Source organism: Canis lupus, chromosome 2, assembly GCF_003254725.2.
Source record: "Canis lupus dingo isolate Sandy chromosome 2, ASM325472v2, whole genome shotgun sequence".
Lineage (NCBI taxonomy): Eukaryota > Metazoa > Chordata > Mammalia > Carnivora > Canidae > Canis > Canis lupus.
Genome location: NC_064244.1, coordinates 72,422,293 through 72,444,234, shown reverse-complemented (window position 1 = coordinate 72,444,234; position 21,942 = coordinate 72,422,293). Strand labels below are relative to the sequence as shown.

Genomic DNA, 21,942 nt, shown 5'->3' with positions numbered 1-21,942 from the left:
AAAAACTTAAAAACTAAAAAAAAAAAAAAAAAGAAAGAAAGAAAGAAAGAAAGAAAGAAAGGCAGAAACCCCAGCTCTTTTGGTAATAACAGAAAGAGAGCGCTGTGCATTTATTGAAACAACATGTAACACAAACTCAGTTGCCATCCCCTACGTCAGGGACAGGCATTGACATCTGTACAGTACAGTATCCCTTCGTAGGCCTGTGTGCTACCCAGCCCTCCCTCCCAGGAAAGGAAGAGGGCAGCTTTGTCAGCCTGGCTTCTCTCCCTTCTTTCTAACAATAGCTGGTCACACCATGACCAAGCATTATCATACAAAAGTTCCTTTACAAAAAGCACCAATTGGCATACATATACAAGTATATACAAAAATCACATTTAAAAAATGTACAAAATATTCCATTTTGCACCAACGTAGAAAAGTGTCCTGTGTGGTTGTTTCAAGCACGTTTCCAATTCTGGTCAGTGGCCGCTGGACACAGCAGTGGGGGTCCTACTGCTAGTCCCTGCTCTCTGGGCAGAGAGAAGACACACCTTCCCATTGCCCCTCCAGGGGCCCCGACCCCTCCCACCCTGGGCCTGTCACCAAGGCAGCTGGGCCCATCCCCACCCTCCCCAGTCTCTCTGCATCTAGAAGGTCTCTCCCTCATCCAGTTCCTTACTGGTGCCCTGAAAGAAAAAGACAAAGAAACACAAGGTGAGACAGGACACAGGAGGATCCAGGACTTACCAAGCCACAGTGACAAAATTATCAGACTTCAATTCCTGCCTAGGCTCTTCCTTTTTAAACCAAAACAAGAATTTGGTCATCAAGGGATGTCTGGGTGGCTCAGCAGTTGAGTGTCTGTCTTTGGCTCAGGGCATGATCCCTGGGTCCAGGCATCGAGTCCCATATCGGGCTTCCTGCATGGAGCCTGCTTCTCTCTCTTTCTCTCTCTGCCTGTGTCTCTGCCTCTCTCTCTCTCTCTCTCTCTCTCTTTCTCTCATAAACAAATAAAAATAAATAAAATCTAAAAAAAAAAAAAAAAAAAGAATTTAGTCATCAAAACCCCATACATTGCACATCCAACACAAAACTCCAAAAGAGTAGTCTGTATTTTTCAATTGGATTGAAATTTAGTTCCAATAGTAACTTGGCTTGAAAAATGATATTAGCAAACATGTTCTTTCTATGTGCCAGTAAATGAGATGAAATGTTCATCTGTTACCATTCGTCTGTGGTAAAGCTGTGATTCAGAACTTAGGCACTTAACCACACTCAGCAACCCAGAGAGCTTTCTAAATGACTTGCCCAAGGGCAGGTGGGTGATCAGATGCCTACAGGGGCCTGCAGAGGACAGGACTGAGTAAAGCAGGCAGGCTGACCCGGTGCACTGAGCAAAGGGGGAAGCCCCTGCCCAGCACCAGCTCTCTGGGATTAGGGAGGAGGGAAACCACAGCATTGTTAGTTCTTTCCAAATTTTCACAAGAAGGTAGAAATCCAGATTCTCAGTTGAAATCTCCTTTTAAAAAAATTAAACACAAAAAACAGGGGCACCTGGGTGGCTCAGTTAGTGAAGCCTCCAACTCTGACTTTGACTCAGGTCATGATCTGAGGGTTGTGAGCCTGAGTGTGGAGCCTACTTGGGATTCTCTCTTTCTCTGTCTCCTCTCTCTCTCTCTCCTTCTTTCTCTCTTAAAAAAACAAAACACCTGCCTCCCCCCCGCCCCGCCAAGTCCTAATTTTTTAAATGTTGGCAATTAATTTTAAAAAATTTAAACATTGTGCTGGCCAAAAGTTCTCAGTGGGCCAAGCCTGGCTCATGGTACCTTATCTTTTATGTCTCTTATACTGTATTGCTCTCCACTCAGGAAGGTCATTTAGATATAAAATGGGAGCTTTTTATTATGATTAGTTTTTTTTTTTTTTTCTCTAAGGATAAAGGGAACAGGGCTATATCCTCAAACGGTATAAAACACATATTGGGACCTAACCACATATTGGCATCATCCCAAGAGTCCAGCACAGCCCTTTGCACACAGGACTTCATATTGTTGAATGACTGACTGAATGAATGAATGGATGAATGGATGAATGAATGGAGGTAGATAAATTTCTTACCTTCTTCCTTTCTCTCTGTGGACTCTTCCTCTTCCTGATCTTCTTCTTCTTCAATGAACTCTTCCTCTTCCTCATCTGTGTGTGACAAAGCACTACGGTATTAGGATGGGGCCAGTTCTTCAGAGGAGCTGCTCAAAGGGGCACCAGGCTGGAGACAGCACTTATCCAAACCCCTTCCCACACCCAGTTGGGACCACATGGCCATGCAGTGACATTGGTGGCCCCCGGAGGTAATGGAGATAATGAGCTTCTCAAACCTAAGCTGCACATTCATTCTCCCAGGGGCCTCCTCCTTCCTTCCCACACTCTTCTTGGGGAGGGGAGTCTAAGACACCCCTTTGTTCTAGTACCAATAGCAGCTCCTATCACTTGACCTGCCAGGGACCAGAGGGGGCTTTGGGGAAGCACACCTGGTGCTTCTATACATCTCCCACTTAGATACACATGACCTGGAGAGAATGGATTCCTTGGTTCTCAGGGGTCAGAGTCCTCATCATGAAGGAATTTGCTCAGCCTTTGAAATCTGCTTACCTAGCACTCCTTGTCCAGTCTTCCTCATTCCACAGCCTAAGAAGGGGTGGCTGTGGGGTGAGGGACACTTCTGAGGCCATCTGCTTGATAGTACTCTGAAGCTGAGCCCCAGATAGACAGTGACCTGTGTCCTCACCTCCCCATCCTGGGACATGACCTGCAAGCTCCACTAACAGAGAACATGTCTATTCTCCACCCTTCTTTCCCAAGCCACTTCCGTAATGCTTTGGGGCCCTGAGGGGGTCACCAGAGAGCCAGAGCATTTTCAAGAGTATGTCGGGAAAGGTCTGAAAGAGTGCATGCCTCCAAAATGTCAGCCCAATTTCTGATTACATCGCTGGGATCTGTGCATAATCCAGGGGTTTTCGTTGTTGTTTAGTTATTATCACAATTAACTACTCTTAGCAGCATCTGCTGAGCACTTACTATGTTCCAAATATTGTGCCAAGTGTCTTGTGTGGGGGTGGGGTGAGGTGGGTGGAAGGGTGGATGGGTACGCTGAATGTCTTATGTGCATTGTCTCATAGAATCCTCGCCAGGGACTTGGGAGCCAGATGGCCCTTGGTGAGTCCACGTGGGCTACTTACTAGCTGTGTAGCCTCCAGCAAATCACTGACCTTCTCTTGGCTTCATTTCCTTAACTACCAAATGGAGACGGCAATAGAAACTGCCTCATAAGGTTAAATGACAGAATTTAACCAATGGGCTGTTGTGGGGTTCTGAGCATAGATCCAACACCAGATTCTAAAAGCCTGTGGGAGAGCCAACACAAGAGGTGCCAGCTCTGTCTTTCTCAGCTGGTCATCAGAGCATCAGCTCTCAAATCAATACAACATTTAGCAAACTTGGCTCTGCTTTCTCTTTCTCTGTTGCTAAGTATCTCCCTTGCAACTGTGTAACCTTGAGCAAATTATTAAATCTTTGCTCTTCTTCTGGTTTCTCATTTCCCCTTATTATTGTTATGGTTATACTGTTACTTACAAGTATTATCAAGTATTACTCTATGATTGAGTAATTACAAACCGAAATGAGGGTGTAATGCAGGTAAATTAAGGTGCCCGAGGATCAGCAATGGTAGGTGAAGACCAGCCTTAGGCAAGAACTAGTATTTGTTGAGTATCTGACAAACTTCTCTGTATCAGTGTCTTACTTGTTGCAAGAGCACCATGATGTGGTCATTATTAGTAGGCCCATGTTTAACTTAATTTTTAAAGTTAGAAAATGCTGCTCACGGGGCACACGGCTGGCTCAGGCAGAGGAGAACACAACTCTCGGTCTCAGGGTTGTAAATTCGAGTCCCATGTTGGGCATAGAGATTACTTTAAAAAAATTGAAAAAAAAAAAAAAAGGAAAAATGCAGTGCAGGTAGGTAGAGGGGCTCACCAAGGGTCACACAGATAACTAGAGGTAGAACCAATATTGGAACTTGATCTACCTAACCCCAGTTGCCATGCTCTTTCTATTGCCCCAGGCTTCCTTGTAGGGGATCCATACACAATTTATTGAGCAATAATTATGTATCAGGTACTGTGCTTGGCTCTGGGTGCATCCAGAAGTTAGATGTATGAGTTTGACCATTTGCTAGTGTATCTGCCTCTGCATGGGGCTCAGTGGAAGGGAAGCAGGTTTCCATGGGTTGACCAGGGAAACAGATGCACCACCACCTCCTTTACCTGTCCCAAAGTCGATGGCCCTCAGGGTGTTTGCTATGTGCTCCAAGTCCAAAGTAAAGTAGTCCATGTTTTCAAAGCCCTGTTCTGTCTTCCCCAGCTGACAACCCTTGGAAGCTTCCACAATGCTGTGGGGAAGGAAGAAAGAAAGGGGGAGTGGGATGAGATTTCTGGGCCTCAGTGAAAGAAGGGGGTGTCTTAACTCCAATTCCCATGAGTACACATACTTGTCTCACACCCAGGCTACCTAGAGGCTGCCCTGGAGGCAGGGTTATTTCCTCTCCAGGTGCAAACAGAATGGATGGGCCAAGAAGGTAGGGGATGCAAGGCCAGGAGAGATAGCCTTGGCTGAGACCCTCCCAGAGGACCTAATGCCAAGGGGGAGGCCCGCTGGACCAAGGTCAGAGGCCCTGGTGAGAGCTAGAGCCTTGGATCATAGCCCTGGAGAGACACTGACCTTTTGATGAGTTGCTTGGCGCTCTGTGGGGGAAAGAGAGAGAGAGAACAAAGGGTTAGGACTGCAGAAGAAGTGGCCCCGAGAAATCAGCAAAACCAGTGACGGTGCCACAAAATGGGCACCTGTTGCCGTTCCCTAGCCTAGCCATGACCTGCTCCCTGCCCTAAGTTGAACAGCACTTGGGTCTTTTCCTTCTGTTCATGGTCTGCACAGGTTTTGGTTATCATTCTAGGACCCTTCCACTCTCATAGCAGGAAGGTTGGATTTTAGGGGTATCATTCTAAACACACTTAAACCCCCAAATCTTCAAGATGAGAATCATATCCTCATCCCCTTTTAATACCCAATGTCTAGCACAAAACCTGGTTCATAGTATGTGCTTAGGAAATTTTTATTGAACTGTGAAATCTTATAGTTGATCCATTTCTGTCACCCCCAACAAGCTTTTCTAGCGCAGGGCTGTCTCATTCATCTCTGTGTCTCTACCTCTGTGGTTGACCTATAGTATATGCTCAATGAATAGTCTCTATGGAGGCACTGTATTTTGCAGCTTACAGTACCATTCTGCAAACACTCTTATTTGATCCTCACAAAATCAGTGAAGAGGAAAGAAGGTAGAAATCGTTGCGTGGCCATTTGAGGTCATTGAGGACGTTGACACTGAGAGCTTTAAATGGTTTGGCTTGGGGGGCACATGGGTGCCTGACATGCATCTTAGTCAGAGCTGGTAAGGCCAAGTGACTGTCCACACCCTGCTAGTTGCTCACCAAAAGGAAGATGGCCCCACCAGGCTCATCCAGGGACTGGATGGCCGTCTCCACCAGCTTAGTGGACTTGTCCAGCTGCTCCCGGTACTGCTGGATGAGGCCCTCAATGAAGCTGAGCTTATCCTCCTGCTCCCGCGTGATCCGCTGCAGCAGCTCACTCTTCTTCTCGTCCAGGATAGCATACAGTACGTCAAACTTCTGACTCAGCTCTTCCTTCACGTGGTGACTGTTCTCCTGGGGACAGAAATCTCAGAGTCACACCCTAGGGAGTCTTCCTCTCCCTGGCACATTTTTCCTGGGATGGATGTGCTAGGAATAACAAGTCTGAAGCTGGAAGAGATCTTGCTACACCCCCATTTTACAGAAGACAAAATGAAGTCTTGGCAAAAAGAAAGGATTTGCTGAGGTCTCGTAGCTACTTAGCATACCAGTAACGTTTGGAGGCTAGTGCCGTGGAGAAAGCTAGCCCTTTCCTCAAAAATAGAGACTCCAGGATCAGATGGGATGATCCAGTCTGGGCCTTCTGTGGCCTCCCAAGTCACCCCCCACCACACATACCCCTGGCCCCTATTTTAGGATCAAGACTGGATTCAGGAGGCTCTAGTTGGTTCTAGTAAGAAAGGAGAAGCAGCGACTCCTCTAGTGGCCTCCTCACTGAGGCTCCCTTCTCTCCAACACAGATGCTATACCTACAAAATAGGTATAATAATATATCTCACCAGACTGGAGGCTCTAGTATCCTCTATCAGCCTGGGAGCATCTCATGAGTAGTCCCCTCCTTCCTTCAAAGCCATCCTTCACACAGCTCTTCGTTCATCAGGAGTCTGATGACCCTTTCCCCCCCACCTCATCTCTAGGCCCCACCTCAAGTGGAAATGAAAAATCATGGATTCTTTTTCAGAGATAGAAAAGTTTCCTTCTGCCTCTATGTAGTCTTGCATGGTGTGGTCCGTGGACCAACAAGTTGGGTAAAGCCTGGGAGTTCATTAGAAAGAAATGCAGAACCTCATACCTCCCTCCAGATCTACTGAATAAGAATTTGAATTTTCACAGGATCTCAGGGGGATCTGAACGCATTTTAAAGTTTGAGAAGCTTTAGTCTACAACACACTGAAGACAGTGGTCTGAAAACTACTTGTGCTGAATAAATACTGAGAATTATTGCTGGCATGCTTCCTAAAGTCAGGGATTGGTCTGTCTTGTTCACCACTCCAGCCCCAGCGTCTTTGGCAGGGCCCGACACACAGCTGTGTTCCAGAAGCATTTGGTGAGTGAGTGGATGAATAGATTAGTTGGTTTCCACTCCACCACCCCTGCTTGAACACCCCAGCCTCCAGGCCCCAACCATTAGCCACAGCTCACAGCGGAGCCTTCACCCCAGAGAACCAGGCTTCACTGAGAGGCCTTGGACCCCTAGACAGAACTCTTCTCCCCCTCACCTTGGTCACTCGACAGGAGTCCTCCAGCTGAGTGATGATGGTCTGCATCCGGTCATTCCCCGCTACCAGCATGGAGATACAGTTACTCAGCTCCGTCTAGATGGGAGAGGGGGTGAGGGATCAGGAGAAGAGAGATAAAAAAAAAAAAAAAAAAAAAAGGAGAAGAGAGATGAAATAGTCCCAGGGCCTGTCTTCTCAGGAATGGCACCCTCACTCCCCTCTCTGCTAGAAAAAGCCTACATCTCTAGAGATACTACATCCCTTATTTTACAAATGAGGCCCAGAAAGGGGAAATGACCAAAATACAAACAGCAATGTACTGTCAGAGGAGGGGTTTGTTTTTAGGAACGAAGAGATACAAAAAAGAAATAGAGAGTTCTAGAAGAGAGAGGTCAAGAGAAGAGTGGGAGGCAGGGAAGAAGTGTCCAGAAAGAGGGGCCATAGCTTACTGCATGGGCAGGATTATGGACTCCCACAGGCCTCAGGGCCAGGGAGAGGGCTCTGAGCTACTTTTTCTGCTACAGGAGAGGTAACCAGCACAGGAAGAGGTATCTGGGGCCCCAAGCACACTGGGATGTAGAAGTCATGGCCTGAGAGGACCCTGGTGGCCTGGCCCAGGGGTCTGGTCTCTCGCCTGTGGCCACACCCAGGTGCTCTCAAGTGGCTCTAAGTATAACCCATGAGCTCAGCCACCTCCCCCAGGAAGGCAAGGGCTGCTGTCCCTGTGGCCTGGGAAGTCCCTCCAGAGGGACTATTCCTGAAAGGCCGGCTCAGCAGATCTACAGGGATCAAATCTACATCCTGAATCATCTGGCCATGCCCCACAAGCCCAGGCTGGGGGTAGAAGTGGTATAAGCCAGTACCTTTTGTCCCTGGAAGACGCTCTGCAGGGGGGCCACCTCACAGGCCTTGTGAGCCCCAAACACCTTGCACATGGAGCACGTGGGCATCTCACACGTGAGGCAATAGATGTTGATTTTCTCGTCTTCATGCTCCTTGCACATGGGGTGGCTGCCCTTCTGCAGGGGCCGACTGCAGAAGAATCACAAGTCACACAGTGGGGGGGGGGGTCCCGAGTCCCTGTCTCCCCCCACCCCAGCTCTGGGTGGCAACTCCAGATCTATGGCCTGAGCCCTCAGTGACTGGCTGTACACAGTCCTTTTCATTTTCTGGATACCCAGAACCAGGAAAGCCAGTGACACCAAGGCTATCCTCATATCCTTGGACTCAAACTCCAGTGATGGAGTTGGCCTTAGGCCCCACTAGTGCAGAACATGGGAAAGGTTGTAGAATCCCAGAACTGGAGATATTTTTGAGAAGAAGAAACTGAACCCCAGAAAGGTGAACTGACTTGTCCAAGGTCACCCATCAAGTCAGGGCAGGGGAGGCAAGAGTGCATTTGCTCTAATTATAGTCCCTGTAACTCCTGGTTACTGCAGGCTAACTTTGAGCAAAGCAATTTATACTCATGGCCTCACTTAATTCTATATTTAATCCATCAGACTGTAACTGCATCAAAGCAGGGAAACTTGCCTGCTCCCGGCACCTCTGAATTTGCAGTGTACAGTGTGTGTCATGGAGGAGGTGGTTATTCAATACAGGTGGAGAGACTATACCAGTAAGCACACCATGAGGGTGCCCCCAGGCACAGAGAGGGAAGAAATGTGTGTGCCCCAAGTCACACAACCAGAACACAGGCAGCCCAAGGATGAGTAACAGTTCAGCTCAAGCCTTGACTTAAAGTCCAGAAAGTCTTTCCAGCATTCAGAGTTTTTTCCTTCCCAAACACACATTCTTAGAATGCTTTTCTCCCTCGGTCTGGTTCTCTACTTAGGGGCCTCTGGCATGTTATCTATGCTTCTCGCAGGGCATCAGTTGCTTCCTATCTGAGGCTCAGTTTTTTGTGTCTAAGTCCTACCCCTTCATCTAGACATATCATTAAGAGCCAACACCATGTCTACATCACCTCTGCTTTCCCACTCTGCTTTCCCAGTCCCTAAAACAGCAAGCATCTCACAAATGTCAAATGGTGACTGTCCCTTGTCTATGTCAATGCCTCACCTCTGAATAGCCTTGCACAACTGGCCACACCCCAGACATTATTATCTCCCCAGGTTTTTAAATAAGTCCCTTTTCAGACTTATCTCTTTTTCATCTTTTATCGCAGGGCCCCCCCCTCCCCATGCTGGCAGGAGTCTTCCTTTGCCACCTGTCTCTACCCCCCGGGAGGGAGCTCTGGAATGGCAGTAGCTGCAGAGATGAGCTAAGATCCTGAGGGTCTGGTGCCTGTGCCCACTGCCATGCCAGATGCCCATTCTCCTGAAGCCCGGGCATCAGCATCTGGGTTTAAATCCAGACTGTTCTGCTGCTCACTCATTTTGTGACCTTGGGCAAGTGATTTCACCTCTCGGAGCCTTGGTTTTACCCCAGAGCTACTGGGATCAGGGCAACTATCAGCAATGAATGTATAGAGCCTAGCACAGAGCAGACCCTCAATAAAGGGCATCTCTCACAGCCATTTGACTGTGTAGAAAGGCCCCCGAAGGGTTCAAGCATAAACCTGCTCTTCAGAGGTCGATACTCGAGGTGAGGGGCTAATATTTGGGTGCAATATTAATTTTCTTATTGGAGAATGGTCAGCAATATATCTGTACTTTTATGGAGTTTTACTCCAGGAACATAGAGGCAATAGCAGTTAGGAATATTCACCATAGGGTCAGTTAGGCTCCCTCTCAGCATCACGGCTTGCTGAGCAGCCTCGGGCACACCTCTGACCTTCTAGGAGCCTCCATTTCCTCATTGGAAAATGAGGGTAAGAAAGTCGTATGGATTACTGTGAGAATTAAATAAAGGTCATGCATGGAAAATGCTTAAGACGAGGTGCCTAGACACAGGAGGTGTCCATACATATCTGATACTTTTAACATTTCCCATCAAAACCCTATTTGATAGTCACACTAACAAACCTTACCATCCTCCTCTGCTGATGGATAAAATGAAGGCCCAAAGATTCAACCAAGTTCCCACAATACATTAGTAACAGAGTCAGACTAGCCGACGGTTCCCCTGGTCAGGGCTTTTTCACACTAAGATTGGTCTGTCACTTATCCTGGGGCAGGACACTGCCAGGCGGGCAACACTGGATGATGGTTTGGGACCCAAGGGCCTGAGGGCAGTGGCCTGGGAGTCTTGTCAGGTGTCAAATTTGTAAAGAGCTCCCTGGTGGCCATATCTCTCTCCAGCTGGACACACACACTGCACAAACTCCACTCTCACAAATTCTGCCCAAGACAGAGCTGCTGTTTTACAAACAGGGAGACTTGGGGCCAGATCGGCAGGGCTGTCCTCGGCTATTTCTCTTCTCAGCTGGGAACACTTGGGCAACTGACTTCACCTCTTCGAGCCTCAGCTTCCTCATCCATGAAATGGGGAGGATGAAAGTCATGCCCAATTCCCAGGATTGTTGTGGGGCAGCGGGAGGAAGCATCCCCGGTACCCACGATGACAGCCATTGCCTCCACTATAGAGAGACCGGCTGTGTTCTCTCTGGGCACTTTTCTCTGCTTGCCCGGCCACTTTGCTGGCCCCAGTGTCTCCCTCTCCATGTCACAGTTTGTCCCTCCCCTGGTTCCTGTCTCAGCCTGTCCTAGGAGAGCAGCCTAATGTCTGGGCTCTTCTCATTCACTGAGGGACCGACCCCAAGAGCCAGTGTCGGGGGATAGAGATAAGCCTCTGTTGTGCCTGAAGAAGAGGGAGATGGCTCTCTGGACTGGCTAGTGTAGCTCTCCAGCCAGGGCACTGATCCTGGGCACATGGGGAGGAGCCTGGGAGAGCTGGGCACAGACCAGGTGGGGAGGAAGGATGGCTCCCAGGAGCCGGGAGGACTGACCTGGAGCACTCCTGCTTGTAGATATCAATGATGTTCTCCACCAGCAGATTCCGTTGCAGGCCGTACACTCCGTGACGATCCATGATCACCTCGTGGCGGCAGGAAGGGCAGCGGAAACGGCCTCCAGACATGGACACGGAGCCAACCCGGTTGGTCCAGAAGGGGTTCGCGGCCTGCGGGTGGAAGGGCAGAGATGAGGCCTGGGACAGTCTCTGTCTTTCTTGCTCACCCCAACCATTCTCGTCAAGCCATTTGACGTGGAACTCCCCATCCTGAGATGAGAGCCAGCCCACATACACGAGGAGCACCTGAGAAAGCAACTAAGCGGTCAGCAAGTTTGGGAGGCAGCAGACCTAGGTTCAAGTCACAGTTATCCTCTGAATGACCTTGGGCAAGCCACTTTCTCCCTCCAAGCCTCTGTTTACTCATTCACGCAATGGACATTATCGTTAGAGCCTGCTCGTAGGGCTGCTAATTCAAAGATAAAATTTGGAGAGAACATTAGTACAAAGTGCTTCTGGAACCTTGAGTCCTGCCTCCCAGCCAGGGCACTTCTCCTATTCCTTTGTTGAGGAGATGGATCCCCTCCAGCCCCACATTATAGGGAACCGGTCTCGGCCTCGAAGGGGAAGATGCCTCTACTGCCCAGTGCCTCCTGGCCACCCTCCTCCTCCCAAAGCTCTGGGCCCGCTGCCACCAGGGAGCTGGCTCCAGCCCCAGGGGTCTGGTTTCTCTCTCCTCTCCACCCGCCTCTCCCACTTATCGCTTGAGGCATTTGACTCCTGTTTGGAGAGTCAACTGTGGTCCGGGCAGCAGTGGGGGAGCTGCGGGCAGGGTGGAGACGGGAAGCACACGTCATGGAGAAGGAATGGGGTGGCCAGGGTCACCTCCGAGCCCCCTTCAGCCCAGAGGCCTCTGCAGGGGCTTTGCTCTGCTCGGGAGAAAGCCAGCAGTTTAGAAGTCCTAGACTAAGAGACAATGGCTTTCACCACAGGAATACTGAGCAGCCGCCTGGAGCCCAGGACAAGGCCATGCCCAGCACTGACCTGGAAAATGTCATTGGCACACTTCCGGCAGAGGTTGTGCTGACAAGGCAAGATGACCACCGGCTTGGTAAACATCTCCAGGCAGATAGGACAGATGAGCTGCTTCTCCAGGTTCTCCATGGGGTTCCCATCCTGGATTAGGCTTGATTTATAATCCATATTGTCAGGACGTGTGGAGGTTCACCTGGCTGCCTCCTTTACCTGCCTCACTTTACGTAGACCTGGGGTCTTGCCTTCGTCACAAAATACCCACACAGAGCCTCCTTGCCTTGTTCTCCTGGTGCCCGAATTCTGTCTTGGTCTGAGGCCCCTCTGATATTTATAGCTGGGTCTCGGTCACATGAGCCCCAGAAGGGGACCAGCTGAACATTCCGATGCCAAGTGGCTGGCTGGGTTTGAGTTTCCTCCAGGCCTGAAAGACCGGCCCTCTCAAATCACATGTAGGGATGAGCAATCGCTGTTCTCCTGGGAGGAGGGTCGTAAACAAGAACAGCCTGTTCGTGGGCAGCGTGGGGGGAGGAGAGGGTACCAGAGTTTCCTCCAGAACCTAGTCTCCTATACCAGGCTGGTAAGCCAGGAAGTGGACCCAAGGAGTGGGCCACTGGGATTTGCAGAGTTCATAGCCAGTGATCCCTCACTGTCCTAAATCCCTTCCTCTAGAGTACTGAGTGGCTCCCAAGAAAAGGGGTCAGGGCAGCCCCTCTCTCTGAGCCCATCTCTGAGCATAGCATATTGCTGGAAACTTTGAAACCCTACCCCAGCTAGCCTGTCCCTCCACAGTTTTATAGATTTTGACACTGAGGTCCAGAGAAGGAAAGGATCTTAGTCAAAGTCACTTAGAAAGTCAGTGGCAGGGACTCCTAGGTGGCTCAGTCGGTTGGGTGTCTGCCTTGGGCTTGAGTCGTGATCTCTGGGTCCTGGAATTGAGCCCTGTGTCAGGCTCCCTGCTTGGCAGGGAGTCTGCTTCTCCCTCTGCCCTCACCCCATTCATGCTATCTCTCTCTCTAATAAATAAATAAGATCTTAAAAAAAAAAAAAAAAAAAAAAAAAGCAGGACCATACTTTTAAAAAAAGAAGAGGGCAGCCCTGATGGCCCAGTGGTTTAGCGCTGCCTTCAGCCCAGAGTGTGATCCTGGAGACCTGGGATGGAGTCCCACGTCGGGCTCCCTGCATGGAGCCTGCTTCTCCCTCTGCCTCTCCCCCCGCCACCCTGTCTATCATGGATAAATAAATAAAATCTTAAGAAGAAGAAGAAGAAGAAGAAGAAGAAGAAGGAGGAGGAGGAGGAGGAGGAGGAGGAGGAGGAGGAGGAGGAGGAGAAAGTCAGTGGCAAAGCCAGGAATCTTTCATTCATCAGACATTTCTCTGAGTACTAACTATACTTCAGGCACCAGGGTGACAGATAAATGAGTAATCCTTTTCCCTGTCCCAAGAAGCTCACAGCCTATCGAGGGGGAAAACGAAATAGCTATCATTTTGGTACCATGAAGCCCTACCTGGACATCTAGAGATTATCTAGATGTTCCCCTCTACTCTCTGCACAAATTTGTATTTTTCTCTATGTTCTTCTGGACACCTTCTGTATTGGCACGTAGAAGTCACTAGAGTAGTTCTGATGGCTATTTTTAAGGTAGAATCTCATGCAAAAGGATGTAGGGGTTAGCCAATATTGGTGTTGGGGCAAGAGGGGGAGCAGTGACCGCAGGCCTCAAGGATGAGCCTAAGACACCATAGAATGTACAGGAATGTCCAGGGTCTCACAAAAGAAGGGCGGTAGGAAAGTAGTTGGGTCACCTCAGCCTGAAGAAGTGATGATGGTTGGAGTCTTGAGACAAGATCTAGTGAGTAGTGAGGGCAGAGGAGCCAACCTTGGGGTGAGGGGAGGAAATGGGAGTGAGAACCAGTCATAGAAAGAGGAGGAGGCCCAGAGGACAAGAGGCTGGGGAATTTCTTTTCTTTTTTTTTTTTTTTAAGATTTTAAAGTAATCTCTACACCCAACACAGGGCCTGAACTCGCAATCCCGAAATCAAGAGTCGAATGCTCCACCGACTGAGCCAGCCAGGTGCCCCATGAGGCTGGGGAACCTTAAGGGGAGAATGGTCCCCCCAAAAATGTTAATGGCTGGTTTTTGCTGAGCACTTACCAAGTGCCAGGCACTGTGAAGCACTTCATATGAGTTATTTCATTTTATCATCCCAACAGCCAACAACTTAAGGACTGTTCCATTCCCGTGGAACAGGTGAGGAAACTCCAGTTCAGAGCATAAAATAACTGCCATGAAGTAACACAGCTTGCAAGAAATGGCTCTAAGACGTGAATCCAGATATGCTTGACTCAGGAGCCCAAACGTCTTCTTTGTTTTAATGTGTGTGCTTTTAAAGATTTATTATTTATTTTGTGAGACAGAGAGAGAGAGAGAGAGAGAGAGTGCATGCATGAGGAGGGGGAGGGGTAGGGGGAGAGAGAGAAAAACTGACTCCCTGCTGAGCACGGAGCCCAACTCGATATGGGGCTCGACCCCGACCCTGAGATCATGCTCTGAGCCAAAACCAAGAGTCTGAAGCTTAACCCACTGAACCACCCAGGCACCCCCTAAACTCCTCTCTCTATCAAATTGCAGGTCAACACTGCCAGGCCAGCTAGGGGTTGGAAGAGAGGGAAGGTTGAAAAGAGGCCATCCTTTCCTCCTTGCTCACACCAGTTTTGTTCAGATATCAGACAGCACTGTTCTCCAGGAACGTGGACCTCTCCAAGGCCACACCAGACTAAGGCTTAAACCTCTTATGGTAATCCCATTCTCCCTTGCCTAAGGAGATATAGATATGGCCTAGAGACCCAAGGGCTCATGGATGTGGGCTAAAGATAAAGGATTTCCCCCGATATAAAGTGAGTGCAAAAGGAAAGCTTTGTTTTTGTCTTTGAACAGGCCTGTGAGAGGGTAGGGCAGCTAGCTCGCAGCCAAGAGGGGGGACAAGACTCAGGGAGACATCCAGTCCCTGAAAACAGCAAGGAAGAACTACAGAAAGCACGGGTGACATTGATGCCATCACTGTGCTGCCAATTTCCCCAGTCCTGGCGCTGCCCCCCTCTGGACTATTTAAGATGTGAGATAACAAATGTCATCATAGTGCAATTACTCTGTTACTTGCAGCAGAGAGCACTCTGTATACATTCAAGACTCCACCTCCTATATGCCAGTGACCCTCACAGCTCTAATTCCAATTGAGACCTCCTTCTCCCTTAAGCTGAAGATTTGTTGGAGATCTCTACTGGGATGTCCCAACAGAACCTCTAACTCATCGTACCCCCAAACAGAACACAGCATCTTCCCCAACACCTAGCCCTGCCTTGCATTGCCCTTGTGTCATGTCTCAGTGAACACTACCATCATTCCCCTGTTTGCACAGACCAGAAAGCTGAGAGCCGGTCTTGAGCTCCCCTCCATTGCACATCTGGTCAATCTCTACATCAAGCATGGGTTCATCTTGCATCCCACTGTTGTCTTACCGTTATCTTTTTGTGTGTCTGATTCTCCCTCAGGACCTTGAAGATTTTGAAGGTAAAGACTGTCTCTGTCCATTCTGTACCCCCAGTACCTGGCACATAGTAGGCACTCCACAAGTATTTCTTAAATGAGTGGACTAGTGAATGAGTGAGTTAAGTAAGGGAGCAACAGAGTCACTGTCAGACTTGAGAAAGATTAAAATACTTGAGCAAGGGTTTTTTGGCTGACATATGGGAGAGAAAGTACTGGAAGATTGGGGAGGGGGTGATAGAGTCAATGACCCAGCCTCAGAAAGGCGAAGGACATTCTATGTCTTGAGTTGGGAGGACAGGAACGAGGAGAGGATGGAGGTGAGAATCAGGCATTGGGAAGTGGAGAGAAAGGTGCTCCTATTGCAACCTTGGTCAAGAGGGAGTAGAAGCTAAATTGGAGGCTAAGCAGGGGTAAGGGGAGCACAAGTGGACAAACTGGCCAGTGTCAAGCACAGGAGGAAGTCCCCTAGAGAGGGGCGGAAGGGCTGTGTGAGGGCAGGGGAGCCTTGATGGTGTTTCATAACCCGGGCTTGCTATTTGTGAGGAGCCATTCACATGGTTCTGTTGACTTTCTCCAGCCACACTTGGCAGTCCAGGTGCAAAAGCCACACAAATGGACAGTGGGATCCACTCCAACCTGGGCTTTGGCCAGCCTAGTGCTGCTGAAAGTCAAGGGGTGAGGAAGGGGAATTCCCACGTGGGCCACACTGGGCATCAAAACATGTCTTGTCATTTAATCCTCCTGACAGCTCTGCAAGGTGGAGGGGGGGTAATGATCTCCGTTTTTCCCAGAAGGAAACAAGATTCAGAGAGTTAATTGGATTGGCCAAAGTCACACAGCCACAAGTGGCAGAGCAGAGCTGGGGTTCACATCCAAGGTAGCCTGACTCCTAAACCAGTGCTCCTCACACTGAAGCATTTATTGAGTGCTTACTGCGTGCCAGGCTTTGTGCTAAGCCTTTCCCATCCACGCTCTCTTGTTCAGTCCTCAAAATAACTCCGTGAGGCATGGACCATGATTTTCCCTGTTTTGGAGCTGAGCAAAGAGGCTCAGAGAGGTTAAGTCACTTGGCAAAGTACTCCAGCCAGTGAGTGGCAGAGCCAGGATCAGAACCAGGAAGTTATAAACCAGTAACATTACCAGTTGCTGGAACATACTAGAAAGCTATGGACTGACGGATGAAGAGACAAAAAAGGAGTCTCAGTGGTGCATCTGAGTCCAGAGCTTTCGGCTACTACATTTTACTGCTTCCCTTTCTGCCTGTCTCCTTGCTATTTATTTCTACTCTTTATTTTTTTTATTTTTACTGATTATTAATGAAAATTTCAAACACACAGAAATACAGAGAATAGTATAATGAATTCATATAACCAAATCAGCTTCAACTGCTACCAACAGTTCCTCAATCTTACTTCATCTATATCCCCACATAACTTCTTTTGTCTGAAATATTTTATTTTATTTATTTTTTTTTAAATTTATTTTTTATTGGTGTTCAATTTACTAACATACAGAATAACACCCAGTGCCCGTCACCCATTCACTCCCACCCCCCGCCCTCCTCCCCTTCTACCACCCCTAGTTCGTTTCCCAGAGTTAGCAGTCTTTACGTTCTGTCTCCCTTTCTGATATTTCCCACACATTTCTTCCCCCTTCCCTTATATTCCCTTTCACTATTATTTATATTCCCCAAATGAATGAGAACATATAATGTTTGTCCTTCTCCGACTGACTTACTTCACTCAGCTGTCTGAAATATTTTTTTTTTAATTTTTTTTTATTTATTTATGGTAGTCACACACAGATAGAGAGAGGCAGAGACACAGGCAGAGGGAGAAGCAGGCTCCATGCACCAGGAGCCCGACGTGGGATTCGATCCCGGGTCTCCAGGATCGCGCCCTGGGCCAAAGGCAGGCGCCAAACCGCTGCGCCACCCAGGGATCCCTGTCTGAAATATTTTAAAGCAAATCTTAGACATCAAGTAATTTCAACTGTAAAAACTTTTCAGTAAGTATTTCTAACCAATTGGGATTTTTTTGGTACATAATCACAATGCCATTATCACATCTAACAAAAGTAAACAAGAATTTCTTCATATTATCTAGCTTCTAAGCTATTTTCGGAGGACATGGATTGCCTCAAATGTCTTTTCATAGTTCGTTTGTGCAAATGAGATCCAAATAAGGTCTTATATGTGGCATTCTGCTGTTTTTGTCTCATTGATCACTTTTAACCTATAGTGATTGCCTTTCCTCCCATTCTTCCGTGTCATTGATTTGTCAGAGAATGATTCAAGGTATCATGATTCTCATTTGGACATGTCAGGGACTCAAGTTCAGAGAAGTTAAGTGACTTGCAGAACATCACCCAGCTAAGTGATAGACCTCATTTAGGACTGCCTCCAAAGTCTGTTACTCATGGGAGGAGCTTAGTGCCCAAGGGGGGTCCTAGCTGGGTAGGGTTTAGGTGAGGCAGTGGGGGTAATGGTCTGGGCCTGGCGAGGAAAAGGAGTGATGGAAGATAATAATAACACTATTTTTTATTGATTTACTGCTTGCAAGTGGCCAGACATCTACTAAGAGCTTCATGGCACCATCTCATTCAGTCGTCACGACAACCATGAGTAGGTCATGCTTATCCCTATTTCACAGATGAGGAAACTGAGGCATAGATTGGCATGTGGGATTGCCCCAAATCCCACGGCTAGTGTAGGCAGAGCTAAAAGTGGCCAACTTAACCTCAAATTCTATTCTGTTTTTGATTGTCACCAGAGAGAAGACTTTTGGAAACTTGAGATTTGAGGCCTGTTGCGGAAGAAAACTGTGCTGAGACTGGCAATATGATGCCCAACCAGCCACACCCACCTTCAGTTTCTTATTTGCCAAATGGAGCAACCATTAAGAAATGCTCCCCAAGGGTCCCTCCATGTCCTCAGTGGCCGGGTTCTCAGAGGAGGTCTTCCAGGGATGGATGACTGGCTGACGCAGGGCTGAGGGCGGTGATGCTGGAGAGGAAGCCACCCTCCATCTCCCCTTTCATTTCCGCATAGCTTGGAGCTTGCTAAATGTTTCCTTGGTACATCGTGGATCGGATCCCTTCCACGTGTGTGCTGTTCTCGCCCCGGCCCCCATGACCTCCCCAGGAGTGAGGGGGGCTGCCCTGCCTCTTCCTGTGGATTTCCCCTCAAGCCACTGTGGTGTCTGAGTACCCTCTGAAGTGGGTGGGGTTGGACAAACACTGTTTTTCTTACAGGTTGAGATGCCTGTCACATGCTTCGGTGTCATCCTGGACAAAGAATCATCCCAGATCACAGGATCAAACTGACAGGTCCTTTATCCAGAGGCTAAAGACAAAACAGTTGGCAGAGGCAGGTCAATCGGGTCCGGGGTGAGATGCAGTGCCCCAGGTGCCAGGGCAAAGCCCCCTGGGCCTGGCCCACATGCCATGGAAGGGGAGCAGAGTGTTCAGGGATCTTACCACACAGACCTCTTCCATGTCCTCAAATCCAGACCACCACTATGGGCAGCTATAAGGGCTCTGGAGAGTGGATGCCCTTTAGAGAAATGGACCGCCCCAGGGGAAATGGGATCCTAGAAAGTCTGGAGGGGGCTCTGCACTGATAATCCCAAAATAAAGTATTAAAAGTGCCTTATAAACTGTGAGATGCAATTGTCCTTTAATTAGAAGGCCCTTGAGTGTAGAACAACAAAGAGGCTGCCCAGGCACCTGTGGATCTGAGTTCAAGTTCAGACTCCTCTATATATCAGCTCTTTCACCTTGAGTGGGTTACATAATCTCTGTGTCTCAGAAAATGCAAATTGGGTCGAGTAATGGTATCTCCGGGTCTTTCTACCCTAAGAGTCCAGGACTCTCTGGGTGACTGCCCCCAACACTCTATGCCTTGCTGAAAATTGATGGCATAGAGGTGGGAATCCATTTATCCTACATGTGGCACATATTTGGCACATGACAGACAATTGAAAAACACCATTGCTAATATTTTCTCAGTCAGGGGAATAATAGTGGCTGGCATTTACTGAACAGTTACTATGAATAACCCCATGGTCTGTATTATTTATTGCTGCAGAATAGATTTCCCCAAACTTAGCAGCTTAAAACAATAATCAACACTGATTATCTCAAATAGTTTTCCTGCGGGTCAGGAATTCAAAAGCAGCTAAGCTGGGTGGTTCTGGCCCAGTGCCTCTAAGGAGGTGGTAGTGGGGATGTTGGCTGGGGCTGCAGTGCAGTTTATCTTAAGATTTGACTGGAGGGAAGCCTGGGTGGCTCAGTGGTTGAGCATGTGCCTTCAGTTCAGGGCATGGTACTGGAATTCTGGGGTCAAGTCTCGCATCAGGCTCCCCTCGAGGAGCCTACTTCTCCCTCTGCCTATGTCTCTGCCTCTCTCTGTGTGTATCATGAATAAATAAATAAAATCTTAAAAAAAAAAAAAGGACTTGACTGGAGATGGAAGATCCACTTTCAAGATGGGTCACTCACATGATTGGCAAGTTGGTGGGAAGCCTCAGTTCTTTAGTATGGGCACCTCTCCACACAGTTGCTTGAGCATCCTCAGAGCATGGTGCCCAACTTACCCCAGACAGAGTGCTCCGAAAGAGCAAACAGTCTTTCATGACCTAGCCTCAGACATCACACACCATCATTTCCATTGTATTCTATGGGTGACGCAGACCAACCATGATACAGTGTGGGAGGGGACCACACAAGGACACGAAGACCAGGCAGCAATATTTATTGAGAGCCATTCTGGAGGGTGGCTACTGCGGTCTGCTCTAAGTGTTTTAGAGCTATTAATTAATTTATTTTTTTTAATTTTTATTTATTTATGATAGTCACACAGAGAGAGAGAGAGGCAGAGACACAGGCAGAGGGAAGAGCAGGCTCCATGCACCGGGAGCCCGACGTGGGATTCGATCCCGGGTCTCCAGGATCGCGCCCTGGGCCAAAGGCAGGCGCTAAACCACTGCGCCACCCAGGGATCCCTAATTTATTTATTAATTCATGAAGTTGATACTGTTATCATTCCCATTTGACAGATAAAGAATTTGAGTTACAGAGAGATTTCAGTAACTTGCCTAAGGTTATGCTTCTAGGAAATGGCTTGGAGCATTACTATGGACTCTCCAAAATTCATATACCAAAGTGCTAACCACCGCCCCCCCCCCCCCCACACACATTGTGATGATATTTGGAAATGGGGCCTTTGGAAGGTAAGGACCAGGGCCCTTAGAGATGCTAGAGAGCCTGCTCCTTATCTCTCTCCTCACGCACACGCCCCTGAGGAAAGGCCATGTGAGCACGCAGCAAGCTGGCAGCCATCTACAAGCCAAGAGAAGAGGCCTCAGAATGGAGCCCACTTTGCCAGCACCTCCATCCAGGACTGCCAGCCTCCAGAACCGTGAGAAATAAATTGGTCCCCCCGGCTGTGGTATTTTGTTATGGCAGCCCGAGCAGACTAAGGCAGGATCTGAACTCAGAGATGTGGGGTGCTTCGCCCTTGCTCTCAAATTTTCCTCCCGGGGATCCCTGGGTGGCTCAGTGGTTTAGCGCCTGTCTTTGGCCCAGGGTGGGATCCTGGGGTCCTGGGATCGAGTCCCACGTCGGGCTTCCTGCATGGAGCCTGCTTCTCCCTCTGCCTATGTTTCTGCCTCTCTCTCTCTCTCTCTCTCTCTCTCCATGTCTATCATGAATAAATAAATAAAATCTTAAAAAAAAAAAAAGTTTCCTCCCTCTGCTGCCCAGGTAACACTGGCCCTGACTCACCTGCTCCCTGCCTGGCTCCCGGGTGTGCGGAGAGATTCTCCCCTGAACAGTGGGCTCCAGATGGCACTGAGAAGACTTGCAAAGGGGACCAGAGGAAGCCTTGCAACGAAGGCAAGGTCTGGGGCCCAGGGCTGGCCTGGATGTTCCGGGGCTCTTGAACCCCAGAGACAGTCCTGGGGCCGGCTGCCCATCCGACCTGGCCCACTAACTCCCCCGCCACCAGCTTGAACCTGGGGTTTGCCACACACACCGTCAGGGCGATCCAGATCATAAACAGTAAGCAGGAGGAAAACAAACTATATTTAAACCGGCAGTTGCTCCATAAACAAAGCTAAAAGACAAGTGACGGGTTGGGAACAGTAGAAACACACGGAAACAAGAAGTGTCAATACCCATACCACATTAAAGTTTTAGAACAAGCAAAGGATACAAAAAGGCAATTCACAAAAGAAGAAATGCCAATGCCCCCACCCCCCAAAGCAAAAAAACAAACAAGAAGCTTATCCACACTAATTTTTAAAATCTTATTAAAACCACAACAAAATCTGTTTTTTTTCCTCTATCAGATTGGCAAAACTATTAAAGATTAGTAACATACAAGTTTGGTAGACACGGAGGTCAATGGGCACTGCCACGACTCTTGACCTTGGGGGCGGGCATACAGTTTTACAAAATAAAAATGTAAAATATGTATACATGTGACTCAGCAGTTATATT

At 48.5% G+C, this 21,942-nt stretch overlaps 1 protein-coding gene across 4 annotated transcripts in view; it reads right to left on the bottom strand.

The window, feature by feature from the left end:
- Positions 1–77: 77 nt before the first annotated feature.
- The window catches only part of TRIM63 (tripartite motif containing 63), a 67,952-nt gene continuing 46,087 nt past the window's right edge, over positions 78–21,942 (bottom strand). For 2 of the 4 annotated variants that reach the window (XM_049098700.1, XM_049098699.1), the window contains exons 2-9: positions 10,857–11,029; positions 7,831–7,999; positions 6,968–7,063; positions 5,529–5,762; positions 4,762–4,784; positions 4,308–4,432; positions 2,104–2,178; positions 78–671 (exon numbers count right to left, since the gene is read on the bottom strand). In XM_049098700.1, the coding sequence (XP_048954657.1) occupies positions 661–671; positions 2,104–2,178; positions 4,308–4,432; positions 4,762–4,784; positions 5,529–5,762; positions 6,968–7,063; positions 7,831–7,999; positions 10,857–10,987 (864 nt within the window). In that variant the 5' untranslated portion in view covers positions 10,988–11,029 and the 3' untranslated portion in view covers positions 78–660. Of the gene's footprint in view, positions 672–2,103; positions 2,179–4,307; positions 4,433–4,761; positions 4,785–5,528; positions 5,763–6,967; positions 7,064–7,830; positions 8,000–10,856; positions 11,030–11,898; positions 12,949–21,942 lie in introns of those variants that run through there. The other 2 variants (XM_049098698.1, XM_025447136.3) reach the window with 2 other exon arrangements.